At 44.7% G+C, this 22212-nt stretch overlaps 1 protein-coding gene across 1 annotated transcript in view; it reads left to right on the forward strand.

Moving 5' to 3' along the window:
• Window positions 1-22212, forward strand: part of CCDC141 (coiled-coil domain containing 141) — a 676030-nt gene that overhangs the window by 284898 nt on the left and 368920 nt on the right. Inside the window, exon 8 of the mRNA XM_069616100.1 lies at window positions 16501-16670. Within this exon, the coding sequence (XP_069472201.1) occupies window positions 16501-16670 (170 nt within the window). The remainder of the gene's footprint in view (window positions 1-16500; window positions 16671-22212) is intronic.

Consider the following 22212-nt stretch of genomic DNA (forward strand, 5'->3'; position numbering starts at 1 on the left):
CATTCTAGGGCTACCTACATCAATTGCTTCATTAAATCTATTAGGGGACAGCTTAATAGTGTATTAGTACAAGGCAGGATATATTACCACTTGGAATTTGAGCGTTAGGGTGAGCCGGGGTGGCATTTGGTCGAGAGACACGCAACTGGCACATCAAACAGAATTTAGGATTAGGGGCTGGGGGCTATGTGTCTGTACCTGGGGGTCTGCTGGTGCTCATTCAGAGTTATGGAGATGGATGGTTTTTCCCAGGCCGGAGCTGTGGCCCAGTTCACTCACGGGGCAGTGATGCAAAAGGGAAGGCAAAAGATACAACATTCAAAATGTTACTTCTTACACACAGACATCCGTGAGAACGAGCTTGTTCCAGCGGCGGCACAGTGGAGGAGGAGGGGGGTATGGCAGGCTTACTGTGCGCAGACACAGGGGGAGAGGTGTAGGCTTGCAGGCCAGCACCTCTGCATGGCCTACTAGAATTAGTACAAAATGGAGTCGTGACCATACAAAATGGAGCTGTGAATCGATTCTCTTACGGGTGTTGCACGTTTATGTGTCGCTCCAAGGCTGCCCAGAAACTTGGCAAGTGGCGCATGGTCAGCCACGGAACGAGCATAGTGTGCCTGCGGGGAAGAGAATGAAGGGGAGGGGGGTCGACAAGACCTTTGCTCCCTTACACACCCCTGCAATCCTCTGTCACTTCCTGCCTCCTTTTGCTGCCCACATACTCCTTTAATTTCCTTTTACGATATGCACCCCGTATATTTATAAGAAAATCCAGAGTGCCATTACCTATGAATCAAAACTATTTAGCCTGGCTGTTATTCAAAACAATGTAATCTAAAAAGACAGCACTAAAGTGCCACCTCGGAACCAAAACTATATAGCAAAAGACACTGGGGAAGGACCTGCCTCTGCAATGCCCTCCCTCTGACTACACACTGTATGTTAATATTTTGTTTCACTTGGTGGTGGGAAGGCATCACCTATGAACTAAGTTAAACAAGTGCCAAATAAATCCAAATAAGACTAAAGTGTATCTTCAAACATGATGTTGTGAGTGTCAACATAAAACTGATTGGGGCTTGAAGTCTTAGTGAGAGTGGTCTAGTAAGAGTGAACATAAGGAATGCATGAGGTGAGGTACAAAAAGTGTATTCAAATGTGTAAGACAATTTGTAATACACATGAATATCATGAGGAATGCAATTGTCATGTTAAAATATATGTATATACATATATATTTATTTATTTATTTATTTATTTATTTATTCAAATTTATTTAAAGCATACATCAGCCCAGGGGCATCGAGGCGCTGTTACAGATAAAACATTAAGCTGGTTACAGTGGGAGGAAGATGGTTACAAGGCAATTTTCATTACAGGATAATGTATACAGATTCTGGTATTTTCAGACACATTTCGTAGCATAACGTATGAGAGCAGGTGTAGGTGAAGGAAGGTAGTGGTTAATTGAATAGTGTAGTTTTGAGGGATTTGCGAAAGGAGTACAGTGAGGGTTCTGCTGTGAGTGAGTTGGGGAGAGCATTCCAAAGCTTAGGTGCTATGTGTGGGAAGTAAATGCCTCCGGCTTTGGCTCTTCTTACAGTGGGTACTTGGAGTAGATTAGCGTGATGGCTTCTTTTAGGACGGATGGAGGAATTCATGGTTATGGTTTCTGATAAGTAGGGGGGTGCTGTGTGATTGATGCATTTGTGAGTGATGGTGAGTATTTTAAAGTTGATTCTTTCCTTGACTGGGAGCCAGTGTACGAGTCTTCTGGCCTGAGAGATATGGTCAGTTTTGGGGATGAGTAGTGCAGCGCTGAGGGCATTATTTTGCACTATTTGAAGCCTGTTTAAGTTTTTAGTTTATGTGCCTGCTAGAAGGGCGTTGCAGTAGTCCAGTCTGGCTCCTATAGTAGCTCTGGCTATGGAGAGGCAGTTGGGTGGGGTGAGGTAGGGTTTAATGGCGTAGATGAGTTTAGTGGTCAGTGCAGATGCGGAGGCGATGGCGCTGACTTGTCTAGTTATGGAGAGTGTGGCGTCTAGGTAGACTCCTAAGGTCTTAACGGCAGAGAAGACAGGTATGCTAATACTGTTGATGGTCATGTGAGAGTAGTCGGGCTGAGTTTGGTTAGTGTTTCGCTGGGGCCTAGGATGATGATTTCAGTTTAATCTTCGTTTAAACAGAGACCATTGATAGCCATCCAGGTTTGGATAGTGGAATAGATTTTACGGAGGGCTTCTGAGTCTTGGTCGTAATCTCCGGAGAGGGGGAGGAGAACTTGTGTGTCGTCCGCATAGTTTGTGTAAGCTATATTGAGGGAGTCCTATAAGTCAAAGAGGGGTTTGGTGAAAAGGTTGTAGACGGTCAGTGCAGTGCAGGACCCTTGTGGGACTCCACAACTGATGGTGGTGGGAGGAGCGCTGGCCTGGTCTGAGTACACTTTATGGCTCTGCCTTCAAGGAAGGAAGTGATCCAGGTGGTTGCCTTATGAGAGAAGTGTGCAGCATTGAAAAGGTGAGAGGTGAGAATGCTGTGGTCGACCAGGTCAAATGCTGTGGAGAGGTCGAGCAGTAGGAGGAGAGCAGGTTTGCTTGGGTCCATTATTTTGGTGATTTGATTATTTAGATCTACAAGGGCAGTTTCAGTCCCATGGCCTTTGCGGAAACCTGATTGTCTTCTGCCTAAGATGGTGTGGGTTTCCAGGTAGTGTTGGATTTGGTTATGGGCAGCTTTGTCTAAGATTTTGAGGAGGAAGGGGACGGTGGTGATGAGTCGATAGTTATTGGGGGAGGAAGGATCAAGGGAGGGTTTTTTCAGGAGCGGGCGAACCCAGGCTTCTTTTAGGCATTGTGGTACGGTTCCAGGTGCAAATGAAGCATTGATGAAAGCTGTGATGATTGGGGTGAGTGATTCTGTACATTCTTTGATGATGGAAGGTGGACAGATATCCCCTTTGCAGGTTGAAGGTTTGATTATTTTGAGGAGGTCCGCGACTTCCATCTCTGTGACTTCTCTGAAAGCGAAGAGGGGTGGTTGTGGGCGAGTATTGTTAGTGGGAGGTGAGGGAGAACCGGTGGGGGTGTTGAGAGCTTTGCGTTGGGAGGCTATTTTATTTTGGAGTGTGTTGACTTTATTGAGGAGGGCAGACTGGATGCCTGTGCACCATGCTTCATCCTTGATAATTTCATCGGGGCTGGAGGCAGGTGAGGTGAGTTCTTTGAATATTGAGAAAATGTCTCTTGGTTTGGAGCTGGCCGTAGTGATTCTTTGGTTATAGGATTCGGATTTGGCTTCGAATATAGCTTTTTTATAGGTCAATGAGATCTCTTTGAAATCGTTGAGAGAGGATTGGTTAGGTGCTGATTGCCACCTGGATAGAGCTTTGCGTTTCTTTGTGCGAAGGGCAGATAGTTCTTCAGTGAACCAAGAGCTGCAGTGCATGGATTTTTTTTCTTTTTTTTCTTCTAGAGGCGCAATAGTTTCGAAGGCTTGAGTGAGCACACTGGAGTAGATGTTGGCGAGAGAGGTATAGTCATGGCTAAAGGGAGGTTTGAGTTTGGGGATATCGAGGAGAGGAGCGAGGTTGGAAGCAGTGAGTTTTTTGGAGCTTCTTACTTTGGTGGGGGGGCATGAGTCAGGGCTTTATGGGTGGGAGTGGTGGGAATGGAGAATTGAATGAAGTAGTTGTCCGTCCATGGGAGGGGTGAGATGGAGGTGATGGCAGCTGAGCAGTTGTGATCAGCAATCCAGTCAATGGATCTGCCTTTGTTGTGAGTGGGTGTCATAATTGTGTGTTTGAACCCCATGTGTGAAAGTTCTTTGGCTAAGTTTACGACTGCTTTGTCCTTCGGGTCAGATAGACCAAGGTTAATATCACCGAGAAGGATGGTTTTGGTGGTGCTTTTAAGGTTGTTGCCTATGTTTTGGAGGAGTTGCTTTTGGTAGACTGGGGGTGATCCTGGTGGTCTGTAGGTGATGAAGAAGTTTATGATGCAGTTAGGGGAGAGGGCTATAAATGTATAACACGGTCTACCCTTTATTAACATTACATCAGTATACAATGAATTATGAAATTACCCCAACAAGAATTTTTTACTTAATAAAATGGATACCCCTACTTATGCACCATGTAACATCTTCTTCATCATAAGATTCAACCTGCTGCATGATTGTATTAAAGAACATTAAGGGTATTCAGCCCCTCATACTGTAATCAGTCAGTCAGTCAAACTGACTGACTGATTGTAATCACCGGAAGGGATCAGTGAGTCCCAAACCCTCACATTTGCCATATGTCAGTCAGTGGTAGACCCTCCTGGTTTAGGTAAACTTTCCAAAACATAATGCATTATCACATGACTACCAAGGGATTTCTTAGTGCTTTATGGCACATCCATAGCATAACAACAAGTGAGATCATGTTAAAGAGAATAACACCTTTTCAGCGCTTCTTTCTGAAGACTGAAGGATCGCAATCTTTTGAAGAGAGTGGGTGACTGTGTTCTGAACACAGAGGGATCTGTCATATATTCTTTTTTTGCAGAAGAAGGGCACTTTAAAAACTTTAGTGTATGTCGAGAAAGAGTACCTGAATATAGGAAATGCCAGCCCCATGTAGTGAAAAGCGTTATACACTGTGCAGATGCTCTTGAACTCCATTTGTGACCAGGGAACAAAAAAGGGCCACAAGGATAGCGAAAATGTGGTCTTAGAATTTGACATAAGACACACATAGCCGTGTAGTATTGAGGACTGCGAGCAATGATTGAAGTAATGAGGCCTTCCCAGGTGTAGCCAGTAACCATGGTCCAGGAGGGGAGTGATGATAGTTTGTATTGCCCTGGTGTAGAGAAGAAAGGCGATGATCTTCTTCAAGATCCTCAGTGATGGAATCAGGAGATGCCAGCTGAGATGGCCTTATGAACAAGATATAAATCCTCATTCTGGACATTTGGGGAGCTGCAGGTTGCAGACCCCTGTCTTCATGTAAGCTCAGTCCAACCCCTTTCATCCCACAAGACCACAGGCACATGGTCCAATAAGAATTCCTACCGACCTATCCTACAAGGGTGCAACCCATGTCCATGTACACCACCCAAGGGAAAGGGTTATCAAACTAGTAAAGCCCGCTTGCTCAGTCAGACGTTTGGGGCATTCAAGATGGAGCTCAAGTGAAGTGTTTGGAGAAGATGGGATGCCAAGTGGTCTATTAAGAGGAGAGCTGGGAGGAGACTGTTGGAGGTTGACGGTTGGTGGTGACATTGGAGGAAGAGCATGTAGGTGAATGGCATACCATCTGGTGGGAGTTATATTGAGTAAAGTAGAGGAGAGAGTTATGCTACCTGGTGAGCGACTTTTATTGAGAAAGAGAGAGCAGAGAGAGTTAAACTCTGGAAAGTGTGGTACAAAAGAAGAGCAGTATCATCTGAAGAGAGTTATATTGCAGTATTGCAGTGGTGGGAAGAGAGAGAGAGAGAGAGAGAAACTGGAGCTAGTTGTATTGAAGAGGTTGAAGGGAGAGAATTATCTGGGCAGGGGGGCAAAGGAGACATATAGGGGGAATATATATTTGTAAGATCAAAGGAACAGGGATGATAATAGTCAACCCTTGCAACTAGAAACATTAAGCAGGTTCTAGTGTGCCAGGGTGGCCCAGGGCAACTGCCAGGGGTTGGTGGAGGCAAAAGAGGGTTCAACCTCACTGACAGACAGGGAGGCTTTGGCAGAGTTAGCCATTAGTGGTGTTTCCCTGTGGCCCTAATGCAGGGAGGTACTCAGGTGATAGTGAGCTCCCACTCCAAGCCTCAGGATCTAGATCAGGGTTGTTCAAATCCAGGCCTCAAGGGCCACCAACCTGACAGGTTTTCAGGATATCCCTCATTCACACCCGGAGCAAGGCGCTCAGCCAATCAGGTGGATGGAACAGTGGGCGAGAATACACATTCTCCACCCTCTGTCTCTATCTCTAGCCACCTGAGGCCCTTCCCTGGTTGGTACCATTTTTTGTTTTAATGTGGGGAGGCAACAGGGAGACTCTCCCTGTTGCCTCCCCAAACCCCAAAACAAATCATACCCCTTTCTCACCCTCTCCCTCCCCACTTACCTCCTGGACTGTAGCTTTGCTGTGATGGCCATCTTGCTTTTGTTTTTTTTCTCAGGAGTTTGATATTGCTTGCACAGCCAATCTCCAGGGGAAAATAAATAAACCATTTGCACCCTGGATAAACCCTGGGGTGCGAACGGCTTTAGCCCCTGCTGTGCGGGGTGGACATGGCCGGTAACGGCCCCCTGCCCGGGGATGAAAGGCATATAAATAGTCATGGGACAAAATTGCATGCATTTAAAATAAATGTATGCACATTTATCTCATGGATTTGAATTAGGGATATCCTGAAAATTCGACATGTTTCTGGCTCTCGAGGCCTGGACTTAGACAACCTGATCTAGACCACTGTTGGAAAGCATCATTCTCTGCCTCCAAATTCTGCAAAAGACTTTAAGCCTGTGCTGTGTTAAGCCCAGCACCCCTCAACCATGAAGGGCCTTCACTACAGACTCTGTGGAAACAGGTTTGGAAATCCCAAAAACCGGCAACCCAAAGCCAAAGCCCAGGGTGCATTGCTGGACATTGGACACAGGTCAGAAGGAGCCCCATTCAACGACTTTGTAAGGGACTTCTTTCTTTGATCACAATCCTTGGATTTGCCGTTTTTTAATTTGCTGTCATACATTTTGGATTGATCATCCAACCTTCAGTCCATGGCCAAAATGGGCCACTTGTTTCTTGAACTGTTGTTAAGAGATATTTGAACTGCCCCACCTCACAATTAGTTTCTTTATCCTGTTTGCGTGTGGAGAGCTGAACACCCGAGAGGACACTTTTGGACATTGAATACAGCCCAAACTGACAAACATAACTCTAACTCCCAATGAGGATGCTCCCTTTAAATTGAAACTAGTCAAACCAAACCTGCAAGTATTTTCACCACGGAGCTGTAATAAACCCTGAACAGACTAAGCAGGCCTTTTACCACTTCCCTTAGAATTCAGTGCATCATGGTTAAAATGTTATGCTTCTTTTGCCAAACAAATCAATAAAATACGGACTGGAATAGGCCTCTTACACTTTTTTTTAAAAAACAACATAATTAAGCCATAAATTGCCTCCTAAAGGGCCACACTTGAGTCTTTACCCTATCTCCTCTATATTGAAAAGATCCCTTCATATTTTAATCTGTTACAGTTTTAGAAACTAGAGCCATCATTTCCAGCCTGAATTCTACAATTACCCAGGTGGTTCTTGTCCCTGTATTATCATTAAGGAATTTGCAGATGCTTTTCACGCTATCATGACTGAGTTTATAAATAGCTCTTTTAGAGAGTCCAGCATCCCAGACATTCTCCAACAAGCCCGGGCTACTCAACACATGCAGACACCCCCTCTACTATGCCTTAACCACTGTGCAGTTCCTTTGAAACCAGTTGCTTGGTGATCAGCAGTCAGGTTAACCCCCCTTAAATAAGGGACAGAACCTGCTCTGTTGCATGTAAAGGATAAACTTCAGATTGTTGATCAGGGTAGGCAGGCTCTCCTTGTTTCTGGACCTCGTCACCCCTTCCTACGCGTGGCACCAGCCCCGTCTTAGCTGAAGTGACTGTCATTCGTTTCTCCTTGAGCCACAGTGGCACTGAAGCTGCTGCCTTTGCTGTTAGGTTCCTGACCAAACATGTTTGTCAGGAGGCTTGTGAGGCCTGCCGGGTAGAATCACATCAGAATGAAGGAGTCTGCAGATGTTCTTTGCAGAGGCGGTGCAGCGCCTCCGCAGGCCCAGAAGGATGCAGAGCACACCCAGAAGCAGACCTCCAGCCAAAGGATGGCCCTGGCCTCAGTTGGCCGGTCAATGTAACATGTGCAAAAAACAGCATGATGGCGCTCCTGGGTGGAAAGGAGCAGTTTGTTTCCCTGCTGTCCGTATACTATGGGAGGGACAGTGTAACAAACTCCGCTGTCCCTCACTACACCACCTACCAGTCGCCCCAGCATTAGCCTTCAACATGTCACATGAGATGGTCTGCAGTCAGCACCAGTGCATGCGTCGCTCCTATTCTTTGAGAAGCATAATTAGGGGTGACACATGATTGTGATTGTTAGGCAAGTTTTAAGATCTGATAGCGACTGCTAAGCCTATGGCATAGTTTGGCTTTAGGGTGTAGTGAGGAATGGCATCATGAGAGAGCTTGGGCTATGGAGGTGGTAGGGTTCCATTGAACTGTATTTATGGGAGAGTGGTAAGGCAGAATGTGATGAGTTGCGTGCGTAGGTGAATGCTTTTCTTAAATCAACATATGTAGGCAAAACAGATTATGAATGAGTTTCTCTCTAGCCGTTGCCCGTCTATGCCAAGATACATTTCTGTTGGAATATTGGTCATGTCCATGCCTGGTAATTTCCTCCTCTGGTGACATGAACACACAGTGCCATACCTCAATGGTGTGCACAATACAGCAGGACATAGCAATATGGCAATACTACCTCCAGTTCCCACATGGCATAGCCTGTGTGCATGGCCTAGTCACAGTAACCAGTATGTATGTCCAAAAATGGATGGCCTGTGGCCATTTCCCAGGCACAATGATGCCACACACAGGACCCTGTTAGGGAGAATTCTCATAAATGGCTGATTTCCCTTACCTACTGAGTCCCTCAGCAGCTTTGCTGGATTTCTAGGATTTTATTTTCACCTGGTAAGAGTGTGAGCCTTTTTTCCCACTCTTACATGTGTTTTGCTATGTGTGTTTCTACTTTTTGTGTGATCTTGGGCACTGGAGCCTCGCCTACTCCAGGGCACCATATTTTTGGTGTGTTACACAGCACCTTCAGTGCAGTGACACAGGGTTGTCTTTTAGATGTCCCACCGACTCCATTTTCTGGGGCTGACTACAGTCCCCCAGAAAAGGGTAAAGTTGCCATTAACTTTACTTTAGTCACTTTAAACCACAGACCCAGTACACCCCCCATCTTCCATGGAGGATTGGAAAGGGTTCATTCTTATCCCTTTTTGTCTGTGCCTCTTGGGGCATTGTTTGGCTCCCTTTACGTTAAGACTTGGCTGGTGGCAGTGGTATCTACCCTAACTTTTCTACCGTGATTATCTTATATAAACGTGGTCAAATTTAGGCTATTATATTAGCCTCAAACATAAACCCGCTTGACCAAATACATTTTATTTTGGCTCCGGCTGGGTTTATTTGCCATTTCTTTCTCGTGTTTTACTCCAGGTTTGGTCCCTTTGTTCATCACTTTTTTTTCGTGGGCTTCCACACAGAAGCCCTCCTTTAGGTGCCTGCGAGTCTGGGTAGGCAGGATGTGAGGGAGGAGTTTTAGGACCCCTGCCATGGGTTCCCTTGGTAACCCAAGTCGCACTCTTGTCTGATTGGCTAAGGGGACTGGCCTTGCCAGGCCAGCCACCCTGCTGTGTGATTGACAGTCAGGCTGTATGAATGGGGGAAAACTGCATAAAAAGCAAGTCTCTGGGACTGGAAGAACAGAGTCGCCACTGGAACGAAAGAACCGACAAGGAACTGGAAGAAGAGGACCCCTACAATGACTGAACTGCCCGGTGAAGCCCTGCTGCAGGTCCGAATCTCCAGAATCCGACGACAGAGAAGATCCTCCAGGAAACTTCTTCCCTTGAGCTGGTGGGACCAACCAGTTCGCCCAAACTGCAAGCCTCTGGTCGAATTTGCTGTACAGAGCTAAAGTGGGCCGGATAGCCAGGAAGGTCGGACCCTGCTTAGCTTTTAAGGAGCGCACCGTTTATTTGTTGCTTTGCTCTGCTGCTGGTTTCTTCCCTGGATAGTGCAGGACCCTCCAGTCTTCCTACTTCTGATCAGTCCGACAGTTGCTTCAGGAACCGTGAGCCTGCAGGAACTACCAGGAAATTCTGCCTCAGCTACAGCTCCCTCTCTGTTTTAAGATATTGTGCAAATCCGGTTGTGCGTTTCGTTCAGCCGTGGTGAAAGTGTTTGAAATCTTTCTCTAATCCGAGGGCTTAACCTTCTCTTCTCTTTGAACTAACTTTTCTACCAATCAACCTCGTCCAGAAACCGTGCCACGAACTTTACCGCAAACTACCCTGAACTGTATTATCTTGAGCAAAAGACTTTTGAACCATTGGCCCTAAGCCTTTTCTATCTGATTTTATCATTGTAGTCTCTCTTGTTCGGTTGCCCTGAGTATGTACTTGTTGGTGTGATTCAATTTCGGTTAACTTTTGTCTTTCCCTCCATTTTAAATTGCTGGAGTGCCATTTTGCTCCCACTTAATTTTTGTGAGCTTAACTTGGAATTTAAGGGAAGTTGTGCTGTGTATTAAGAGTTTGATTTTTAAACTGCTTAAAAAAATTGAACTGTTATACAACTGAAGAGTGAAATAAATGTATATTCTTTTACTTGAAAACCTTGAGTCAGTGTTTGCCTGAATCATAGTAATTGCTGTCCTTTGTGTAACTATTTGATACTGCTCACTTACTCTTGAAATAAGTCTGGCTGCTCCGCTACTGCTACCAGTATAACTGTGTAGTACAGGCTTGTACCAAAGATTAAATTGTACTGTCACTTGTAGTCTTAATTGTGTGTGGTGTTCCCAAAGGGTACTGCATATAATTCTGCCTAACAGACCTGCAGCGCAACGTTGCCGTTGGTGCACTCTTCGCATCCCCTATTGGTTGATTATGTGTGCTCCTGGTGTCCGCGGACCTGGTGACATGTCTATGGACCCCGTAGGCATGAAATATCAACCTGACTTGTAATGGCTACAGAAAGGTGCATACCACTGCTGGCTTGGTTAGCAAGCTCACACTCTGGCCTCTGTAAATCCAGAAAACAAATGAGACATTTGTTACTGAAAAGAAGCCATTTTGATTCCATGGGACATGCCCAAGCCCTCCTTGCTTGCCACCGCATGCCCAGGAGTTTGCTATCTCAGCAGTGATTTTTCAGAATGGGGTCTGCCCACCTGGATCCAGTTAAGGGGACTGCATATGGCTGCTGCCTCAAAATGATGACCCTTGCGCCCACTTATCACATTCCTGCATTTGTATACACTTCTGGGTCCATGGATAACCGGCTGACCAAGCGGTATCAGTAACCATAACTGATTTACCCCCACCCTTTTTTAACTCTAGAATATTTCTCACCAGCCAAATATGAATCCCAAGTTGGCAACAACTCACTATCAGTGTTTAAATGAGGTTGGCTAGTTAAGGAATATCACAGACTTCCCCCTTTTGATGGAACCTCACCTAAGTTTTCCAAAATATTCAAAGTGGGCCAAATCCATTGTTCAGAAATGCTTTGCACAGATCGCTGGTAAACGTAATACGCGCCCCACAATCACTGTTATCATAGGAAGTACAACTTAACTATAACTACAGAGGCACACATACATAGAGAAAGTGATACATACATGCACACATGCATACATGTATAGAGCAACACATGGAACAATAGATATAAATATTGATAGATGTTGATTTGAAAATCTTTTGGTTAGCTTGTGGTCTAGTAAGCTTTCTAATATGTACAGCAGGGGGCGCTCCAATCATGTTCAGTTGAATGCTGTCGTTTCACGCTTGATTTTTCATGACACCTATTTCTGGTTTACCTTTGTGTAACATGGCTGCTTTTCAAATGGTGCCTGCTCGTGTAATGGTATTATTTCCAATAATCGCAAAGGAGCCTCGAAATTTGGATGGAATCTCAATTAGTTGGATTGGATTGCACGTTCCATTGGTTAAAAAAAAACAAACAAATATGGGAGTTTTACAATAATGTGTCTGCCAGCAATCTTATTTTGAACTACTACCCTCCACTGCAACAAGCATAGTTTTAATAGCAACTATTTATAGACTGAAACTATTTGCTTTCGAACCACAATAGCACCCTTGAACTAACTCATATGATGAAGGCAATAGAAAGGAAAAGCTTTCCAAAAGTGATGTTTGGTTCTTGGCGTTTGACAGATCATGTTGACTTAAGTAATTGTATCTTTTCATTTTATTGCATTGAGGTTTCGAATAGTGCGCAAACACAAGTCATTCTACAATGATTTTATGGGAAACGGGGGCGCGGGAGAAGTGAGAACATGGGGACAAGGTCATGAGGTTAACAATGGATTCTTATGTACAAGGTGTACAGCACTCTGAAAACAGGAACACACAAAATATCAAAAGTAACTGTTAGGAAAGATACACCCATTGATTTCCTTGGGACGCGCAGCTTTTGACCATGCCCCTAAATCGTGGCTGACTTTGAGTTAAGTCAAACATTTTTAGATTCACTTATCTACTCAACTCTTTTATTTTGGAGGCACTGGTGAGCTACCAGTCAGAGATAGTGTTTTCATTTTGTGAGCGGAGTGTTTCTGGGGGTACATTGTATCCCTTTATCCCTTTTGTCTGCCAACATTTGATATGCTTTTTTGATGTGCCTGAGACAGACGAGTGGCAGCAGTGAACTTAGTTTTACTTATTATTCTGATGCCTTCCGTGCACCATCTTATGTACATCATAATGCCGATTTGAGCACCGAACATCCAAAATGGCTGCTTCATGTGGTTTAATCCTGGTCTTTTGGCCATCTTCCTTCTTCCTGACCTCTGAAACTTCTGGGGAAAGTGGCTGAAACTTGGATTGGAACTGTCTGGTCTCAATCCCATTTTCAGTCTGGATATGTCTGTTGCTAGGCAAACCTAGGGTAAGTGGCTGTGCTTGATTGGACAGTGCTTACCTGTTTGAATGTGGCAGGTCCTTTCCATTAGAGGGCCGGGCGACAGCCTCAGCCTGTATTTTGATTAAGAAGTACAGCCCTGCTGCCATTTTGGAAGTTGCCTACTGGCATCAAGAATTCAAAGAAGAGAAGACTGCATTGGAGAGCTATATGAGTGCTGCTACTGACAACCAAAATTGCCCGAGCCTCTCGCGAAATATGAGCAAAGAAAATAACCTTGGCTTTAGATCAGTTTATACTCAGATTGAGGACATCCATCCAACCACCAATCGCAACTATGCAATCAATACATTTATCATGTTCAAGTGACAGGTGTATATCCAAATCCATCGGAATGTGTGTGTCATCTGCATAGGCATAGAGATACATTCCATAACCATGGAGGAGTTTGGTTGGAGGCTGGCGATACAAATGAGAGAGCAACAGTGGCAGAGCAGAACCCTGAGGTAGACAGGATGAAATGTGAAAAGCATCGGGCTGATCATACTGTTGCAGATAAGGTTATGTTTCCAGTCCAACAGAATGCAAACTTTGACATGGCTAGGTCTGAGACTCGGCTCAGAACGATGTCGAACTGGCCATGTCAAATGTTGCAGGACAAGCGAGTAGAACCAATACCCTGATGGCACCAGAGTCCCCCTTTCTACAAATATCATCGGCCATTGCGACTGTCCCCCTCACTTCTGCCTTGTCTGAAGCCAAGATGGCAGTCATGCAGGAGCTATAGTTGCTCTACATGAGCCGGAAGGTTGTCTGGTCGCAACTGACTCCGATATTTTTCCCAAGAAAGGCTGATGTGGGATTGGTCTAAAACTTGTCACATCAATGTAGTCCAATTTAGGCTCCTTAAACAGTGTGAGCACCATGGCATTTGCAAACATGTGTGATCTCCGCTACTGAGAACGAACACGACCAAATAACCTGTTCAGTGCAGCAGTTCCCACTCGGTTACCGGTGATTTGGTCGAAAAAAAAAGGTCGACAGGACAAATGGTCGACACAATTTGGTCGAAAGACAAATGGTCACATTTATTTTTTTGTATTTTCACTTTTTTTTTTGGGGGGTCCCCCTAACCCCCTTTTTTTGCTTAAAACCCCTTTTTTTTCCTAAACGAAAACCTGAAAAATATACATATAAATAAAAAAAAATTCGACCATTTGTCTTTCGGCCAAATTGTGTCGACCATTTGTCTGTCGACCAAATGACCGGACAGCTTCCCACTCAGGAAGGCCTACAACCAGGTTTTAGCTCAATTAACCTTTCATAGAGGAAGACTATCCTTTTGCATATAAGTCTCGTCCCACCCAGAAGGGCAGGCCAGCACTGAAATACTAGACAATTCTCCTCTGAACAAGAGTATCATCACCAACCCCAGACACGTGTTTCAGCCTTGGTGGGCCTCATCAGTGCAGCGTTTACAATGGATTCCAGTGGGGTCCTCTGGTCTTGACAGGTGCAAAACGGAGGTGGATTCCATAGAAATGCAGTCTTTGTACGCTTGCATGAGAATCTTATGCAAGCGTACCATGACCCACACACTCACACGACAGAGACCTTATCCCGGCTCTGTGCCCCTCCTCCGTCTTGTCAGTGCTGCAGAAGGAGGCTGCACATTAAATGGAGGCATAACACGATTTGTCCCCATTCATTTAATGCATCGTCTCATTTAAATAAAAGGCTGTCATTATTCAATTTTGGGTAGCGTTGTTAAACAAAGAAAAACAGCAGCAACTGCTTTTGATGATCTGTCTAATTTCGGCAACTGGTTATCAGGAGAGACCCCAACATAAGAAAGGCAGATTTGACTAACAAAACAGAGAAAGAGCTAATGAATGGGTTTGACTCATATAGGCTTTAATCAACTGGGGCAAGGTCCCACTTACAAAGATGACCACACTCCTGGTGCTCTTTTGAACGTTGGTGTTTCCTTAATTGAACTCCTAGCCCCTCGTGTAGGGGTGGAGTAAGCAGACACAGGCTTTTCCACGATTTCGTCTGCTATTGCTCATTTGAAATAAATACGAAAGTTGTGTGCTATTTTATGGCACTATTCTGCATTGTGTTAATCCACATAAAATCAGACACCCAGGTGTTTGAGTTGTCCATCCCCGTGTTAATAACAACAGCCAGCAAAGACATCGCCCAAACTTCATCGTTTGATGACACGTGGTCATTGACAATTACATAACTGTGTCAGAAAACTGGATCCTGACTATAGGAATAAAGTGTTTTCTGGCATGTTTGGCCATTTATTCAAGGGCCCTACTAACATGTCACTGTACACTGCCTATCATGAGCAGTGCATGCAAGGAGGCTGCATCTTGCATGGATGAGGACTTTCTGCATGCATGTGAGGTAAATTGCCATGATGCATCACCCTTTTACCACGTTTGCGACGGATGTTGCGAAGGAATGTAGATTTACTCTTTACTACTTTAGTGGAAACAAAAGAAATGATACACCAACTGATCACGGACAAGTTGATGGCCCCAATCTTTATACCACTTACTACCAACAAAACTCAAACAACAACCTTAATCTATAAGCCCTGATAGATTCACTCAAGAAGTCTGTCCAAGCACCTCTGTCACTCTTCAACCTGCCCATATGAGTATGGCAGGCCCGGACATGTTCCCACCCGGCTATTGCTGAGACCCCGATGAGGCCGAGCCATGCTCGCCCGCCCGCCCGCCCAGGAACCAGGAACATTAGTTCTGAAGAAAAACAGGCAAGTAAATAGATCAACAAAGGGCTGGGTGACATGAAAAGCAAAGGAAGCATGATGAACTGTGACGCAAAAAAGAAGAAGAAGAAAGAATGAATCACAACAGAATCAAACTAGGCATCCAATAGAAACTCAGATCTACTGAAGATTTCCAATGAAGTGGGCGTGGCCATCCAGACAACCAACATTACCAGCCAGCAACATATTCCTCAATACTGAAAGAACTACTACACACTCTAGAACAAAACCCTTCCGCCCCCCCACCCCCCCACCACCCTCATCCCATTCTCTCTCGGTGCTCTGAAGCAGTGTACGTTTGCATGTCGCACGTTATTAAGAACACAAAGAACTAAATCAACACATACATATTGGGGTCATGAAGGTGCAAGTACCAAGGAATCATTTTCAAGCAAAATGAGTTTCGCTTAACTCAGTTTTCCACCTAAATGAAATTTCTCACCCCACTCACAAACTTCTTTTTTACCTGTGTGCATTCCTGTAACAGTATCATTTAATGTGAGATTATCTTCAATGGCTGGGTAGATAACAAGTCATGTATGTTAGGACATTGTACAGAATTGTCTGAATCTGTATGAATGTCTTATTATTGTATGTGTTGTATGTGCAGCAAATAAATATACCCATACAGTGTTTGTAACAAACCGCAAGTAAATACATTGTTAAAAACATTAGTCAAATAAATTACTATAAATGTTACATGTTGATAGACTACATAGTGGGATTCATCACATGCTTGTGTAGGAAAGGTGTAATGAGACTATTGTTCTTCGTAGACTTTGTGATATTAATATGTTGATATACTGTGGTGTTGCCTAAACCTTCTCTTTCCATAAGAAGTAGTGAGTTAGAAACCTTTGGCCACATAATGTTTGCGGACACTGTCAGCACTGTCAGAAAGCTTGGCGACCACATAATATTGATATTGACGAATATCTGCATCCACGTGCCCTTTTTTGCAGGCCTTTGATAAGCTTGGTGGCATTGAAGCTTACTTAAAACTTGTGAACGCAGAGGGACTAAGCTTGCCTGTGCTGGCCTCGAAGCACGAGGAACTCGAGAAAGAAATACGCGGCTGCACGGAAGACGCCCTGCAGAAGGGAGAGGCCTTGGTCAGCAAAGCTTCAAGCAGGTGGGTGACACTTTCTTCCTCTCAAATAACTGCTCATTGGTTTTCCATCTTGTTTTACCCTTTCTTTTGTGGTAAGTTCTTTCAGTTAATGAAGAGACTATGCTAATCCTGTTGCAATGCCTTTGTGTCTCACCAAATGTACCAAAACCTTCGATTTCATTGATTAAACCAGTGATCCGATGTATTCCCTAACAACAGAATCAAGCAATCCATTGAAATGGAGACCGCCGACGACACGGGGGGGGGGTCCTACATGTATTATACTTCAACCTACTAAACCCGTTGCACACTTTACAAACAAATAGACTCATTGGCTGCACAGTCATTCCAAAGCTGAACATTTTACACTGATGACGTATGGGACTTCTTAAAAATATGTTATATGGTTGTGTTAGTACTTTCAAGATGTGCCTCAGTAACTTTCTTCGATAACGAAATCGCCTTCGACATATAGATCGTGCATGTCACTTACATGTGCTGCTTCCGCCTAGCCATGCTCAAAGGTATCCTACCCGATTTGACTCTAACCCGAAACGCTAGGTGGAAGTGGCTAGAGCAGGGGTCTGCAACCTGCGGCACTCAAAATGTATTGGATTCCCACTCACATGCTCTCTCGCCATTGAGTATGCTGGCTAGGGCGGATGGGAAGTGTTTTCTAAAACATCTGCGGAACCAGAGGTTGCAGACCCCTGGACTAGAGCAATGTTTTGGCCAGTCTGGCCTGATGCAGTAGCCTCTACTTTGGCCACCCCCAGCAGCAAATCCTCCTTCTGCCACACATTCCGAATAAGACTGCACAGCATATCTTGAGACTAAAACCATGTGGCCACGTCACGCCAGCACAGAAGTCCTACACTGGGATGCAGACAAATCAAAAGGAGAAAACTTTGTCCTTGAAAAAGTGCTTCACTTTTCCCATTTCGGCAACTCCAGGGACAAAGGATTTTTTAACTTTTCGTCTGATATGTTATTTTTGACGTTCAGAAACTTGCACCATTTATTTGTGTGTGAATTCGGCCCATTTGCAGGCAGACTGTGCGGTAAGCACAAATTGTGTGAGCCACATTGGTACTTTCTTGTAAATTATCATGAATGTGCATTTTTGCGGGGTCAATTTGCTCTTAACACACTTTTCACCACCAAATGAATATGTTGAATTGGTGCCATTCTTCTCTCATAGTGACCTTTCGCTATCACTCTCTCTGCTCAACATCTCTCCCGACTCTCTGAAGGCATTTCCAGACTTCGACATTTCTCCCATCCATACCATTAGTGGGCAATGCCAAAGGGCCAGCCTGCCAGACCATTGTGGGCCCCTTCAATGATTATGCAGCCGGTAGTCTCAACCAATCTCGTTAGCCTAATTTGCTTTCAAATGGATTTTCCTACAAATATTTCTGAAAGATGCCCCTCCATGTAGTACTAAAACATTTGTCACAAAAGGTCACAAATTCCAATTTGTTAATGTTCGTTAACGTTGCCAAAGGTTTTTGGTACCCTCTCAAGCCCATCCGGTATATGGTTGCAAAAAGAGTTCTAGCTCATCTACTCCCCATCGAAGTTCATCATGTTTAAGTAAGGAAGGAGAATACAAACTGAGAGGACATTTGGGGGAGAGGTGGGAGGGCTATAAAAAAGTGGGGAAGGGCAAGGTTGTTGAGATGTGTACGGGGAGTGAAACCCCCATTTTAAAAAAGGGCAAAAAAAGATTCTAAAAATAAAAAATGAAGGGCACATATAGCTCATTCTCATTTAAGGGAAATTCGAATTTGTGAGATATAGCCATTGTTTCACAAGAGCTAATAAAGTGTTGAATCCTGGCTCTCCTTAAAAAAACTTCTGATGATCCTGCATTTCTGACCTAACTACTCCCCCATGGCCATTCCCCCATTTATTGGCAAGCTCCTGGAAAAGATGGCTGTCTCCCATATCCCAAATAACAGTTGTGTTCCGACCCTCTAGAGAAACTGAGTTGGCCCTCCTTTACATGCGAGACAAGCTACTGCTGTCCCTAGACACTAACTCTCCTTCCACCGTCATCCTCGTAGACCTATCCTCTGATTCTGGCATTGTCAACAATACCACTCTTCCTGAGCGTCTCGGAAACTCTTTCAGCATCAAAGACAGGGCATTGGGGCGGATCCCTTCCTTCCTCCTGGGCAGAAACACTCAGGTCAGGTCTGACCTTCCCTTTCTCAGTCTGCTATCTCTGTGTGGCCACCCAAGGCTTCATCCTTTCCCTGTGGCTCGTTCTCACTTATCTCTCATCACTGCGTGATCTCATCTCAGCCTTCCCTTACATCTGTCAGTCCTATGCTGATGACTCACACATGTCCTTCAGGCTGGGTGATGACTCTTCTCTAGCCCGCAGCCTGGTCATGTCCTCCAATGTCCAGGCTGGGATGCTCGATCCATAACGGCCTTAATGCAGCCAAGACTGCAATCCTTTTCTACTATTATCTTACCTTTCCCCTAGCCTTCCCCTATGGACACCCTTTCTATTTTGATTTCTGCAGCTAGGAACATTAGGGTCTTCTTCGGGAATCCCTTATGCGTGTCCCCTCATGTCTCGTTTCCAGCTGCACATTCATAAAAGCATTCTGCACTGTCTTTCTTTCCACTATAAGATGGAAGCGACCAGGTCTCTGGTCCTTTCGAGGTTTCCTCAGCCTCTCCAAGCCCTACATCACCTACAGGTGATTCAGTACAAGGTGGCCAGAATCATCCTTGGCCTCAGACCCAGTGACCACATTGCTCACGCATTGAGATCCTTGTATGGGTGTCCTCTTGGAGGCCTGGAAATTCTTTATTATTATTATTATTATTATTATTATTATTATTATTATTATTATTTGTTTTCATAGGACAAACATCAGGAGCAGCAACAGAGCAATGTACAGGACAAAGAACAAAACATTGGCAGTGAGAACTTATCAAGTTATCCAGCAAACATTAGTACAATATATGCAGATGGTGCGCACGAGATAGTTGGAATATGGTGTCTAGACTTTGCATCTAAATCCAATTCATCTAACCCCTTTCCATCGAATTTTATTCATCGAAAATACTTTCCAACGAAATGCATTTTCTTTGAATAAAATGTGATAGATTTCGATGGATTTTAGCTTTAGAATTAGGGTTGGGGTTAGGGCAAGGGTTAGAATTAGGGTTCGAGCAAGGGTTAAAATTAGGGTTAGGGTTAGGGCAAGGGTTAGAATTAGGGATAGGGTTAGGGCAAGGGTTAGAATTAGGGTTAGGGTTAGAGCAAGGGTTAGAATTAGGGTTGGGGTTAGGGCAAGGGTTAGAAATAGGGTTAGGGTTAGGGCAAGGGTTAGAATTAGGGATAGGGTTAGGGCAAGGGTTAGAATTAGGTCAAGGGTTAGGGTTAGTGTTAGGGTTACGGTTAAGGTTGGGTTAGGGTTTGGGTTAAGGGGGGAGCTGGGGGGAACACCCAATATACAATTAACAATAAAACATTACAAGGAGCTGGCCATTTCCGAAACTTCAGCACTGGACAGCTCCATGGAACGTTTTAACATGGGAAATAAAAGCATGGAAATGCTATTTTTTACATTTAAAAGCACATATCCATTGTAACTTGTCCATCCCTATATTCAATGGACAAGTTTCGATGGAAATGTACTTTTACATGTAAAAGATAGCATTTCGATGGATTTCCATTCGATGGATTTGCATCGATGCATTTGTCTTTCAATGCATTTCCATCGATGGAAAGACCATAAACCCTGGAATATAGGTTATACCAAGGTGCTTTTGGAAGAGCCAGGTCTTCAGTCCTTTTGCATACTGACAGAGCAGTCTAGATTGCCTCTGAAATGGAGTTCTTGTGGGCCGGAGCTTAGTATGAGAAGGACTGTTTCCTAATTTCCCCCTTGCAGACCAGTCTTTCCAATTCTGGTGATGGCGTTACCACGATATGGCCATGTGCTGCCCAATGTTTTAAGTTTGGCCATCAGTTAGGCCAGTGTCCCGGTTGTGATTGCCCTGTAGCTGTGCAACATGGTTTATAACCAAGTCCTAATCCTAATGGGGAGCCAATGTAATTCTTGGTGGTGTTGATGTGGTAAAAGCTCCTAGAGATGGTTGTAAGGCAGACTCTGCTATGGTGCGCCGCTTTGAAGGGGGCCGGGTGAGCAGCCAGGAGCCCTGTGAGGAGTGTCATGCCCCTGTCGATATGTCACTAGGAGCCTGTGCCACCCTTCAGAAGTTCAGGGGTAGGAGGAAGGGCTTGATCTTGCAGAGAACCATTTGAGACAAAGCCCTTTGAGTCTTTTTTGCAATGTGGTGTTGGAAGAATGGATTACTACCCATAGATAAGCGTAGGGATTTGTTGAGTAGGTGGGGCGAGGGGTGGACCCATCCAAACACATTTTGTCCAGACGACTTTGAGTGGGTTCATGCTTGGATGGTTGGCCCAGGAGTAAAAATCCAGTCTTGGTGATGTTAAGCTTTAAGTAGTCACTTATCATCCACTTTGTAAAGTATGCACGGAGGCAAGTGATATATTGTGGGCCCTTGACCTTTTTACGTGTAACTGTGTATTATCTGTGTACTTGTGTATCCTCATGTAGGGGGAACATGTAAGATTGAACACAGGTTTACTATATAGAGGTTAAAGAGAACTGGGGAGAGAATGGAACCCTGAGGGTTTTGACCGAGGTACATGCAGCAAATTCTTGTCACATGAACGTAGTTGGCATGTCACTTAAGAGGTGCAAATGGTGGGTAAATGGAAAGGGGGACAATGACCAGAACTAAGGGTGTTCCTTTGAATGCAGTTTATAATTTAAACACATTTTCATTCACTGTGCTTTGCTCAGCCTTGACAGTATTGTTGTAAAACACACCGTTGGTTGGAGCAGAGGAAAGTCAAGGTGTTTGGTATGGGGTTTGAATTTGGGGAGGAACGAGGGATTTAGGGTGAGTACGAAGTCAGTGGGCTGTGGAGGGGGTCGAAAGGGGTCGGACAGAGGGTAACATAGTGCCACTACTTCATTTCTTTACACTTTGACTCCTGTTTATATCACATTCATGAAGCTGCTGACAAACCCTATCTATGCCAGCAAGGGATTTACAGTGATCAACCATACAAACACATCAACACACACACACACACACACACATGCGCACACGCGCAGACACACACACACACGCAGACACACACACACACGCAGACACACACACACACGCAGACACACACACACGCAGACACACTCATACCCAGACACAAGCAGACACACACACTCATGCCCCCAGACACATGCAGACACACACACTCATGCCCAGACACATGCAGACACACTCTGATTCTAACATAGACTTCCTACATACATGCGCAGCTACAGACTCATCCAACTAATCTTACTTACAGACACATACACAATGGCAAAACACACACACGATCACTTACCTTAGGTCTTCTCCTCTTCTGTCTTCCTTCAGGGGGTACAGGCACTCCAGTGACGGGACCACCACACGCACATGCCATGGGATGAATTCAGGCACGGAGCACTGGTGAACC

This window comes from Ambystoma mexicanum, chromosome 9 (assembly GCF_040938575.1).
Source record: "Ambystoma mexicanum isolate Mex_15411 chromosome 9, UKY_AmexF1_1, whole genome shotgun sequence".
Lineage (NCBI taxonomy): Eukaryota > Metazoa > Chordata > Amphibia > Caudata > Ambystomatidae > Ambystoma > Ambystoma mexicanum.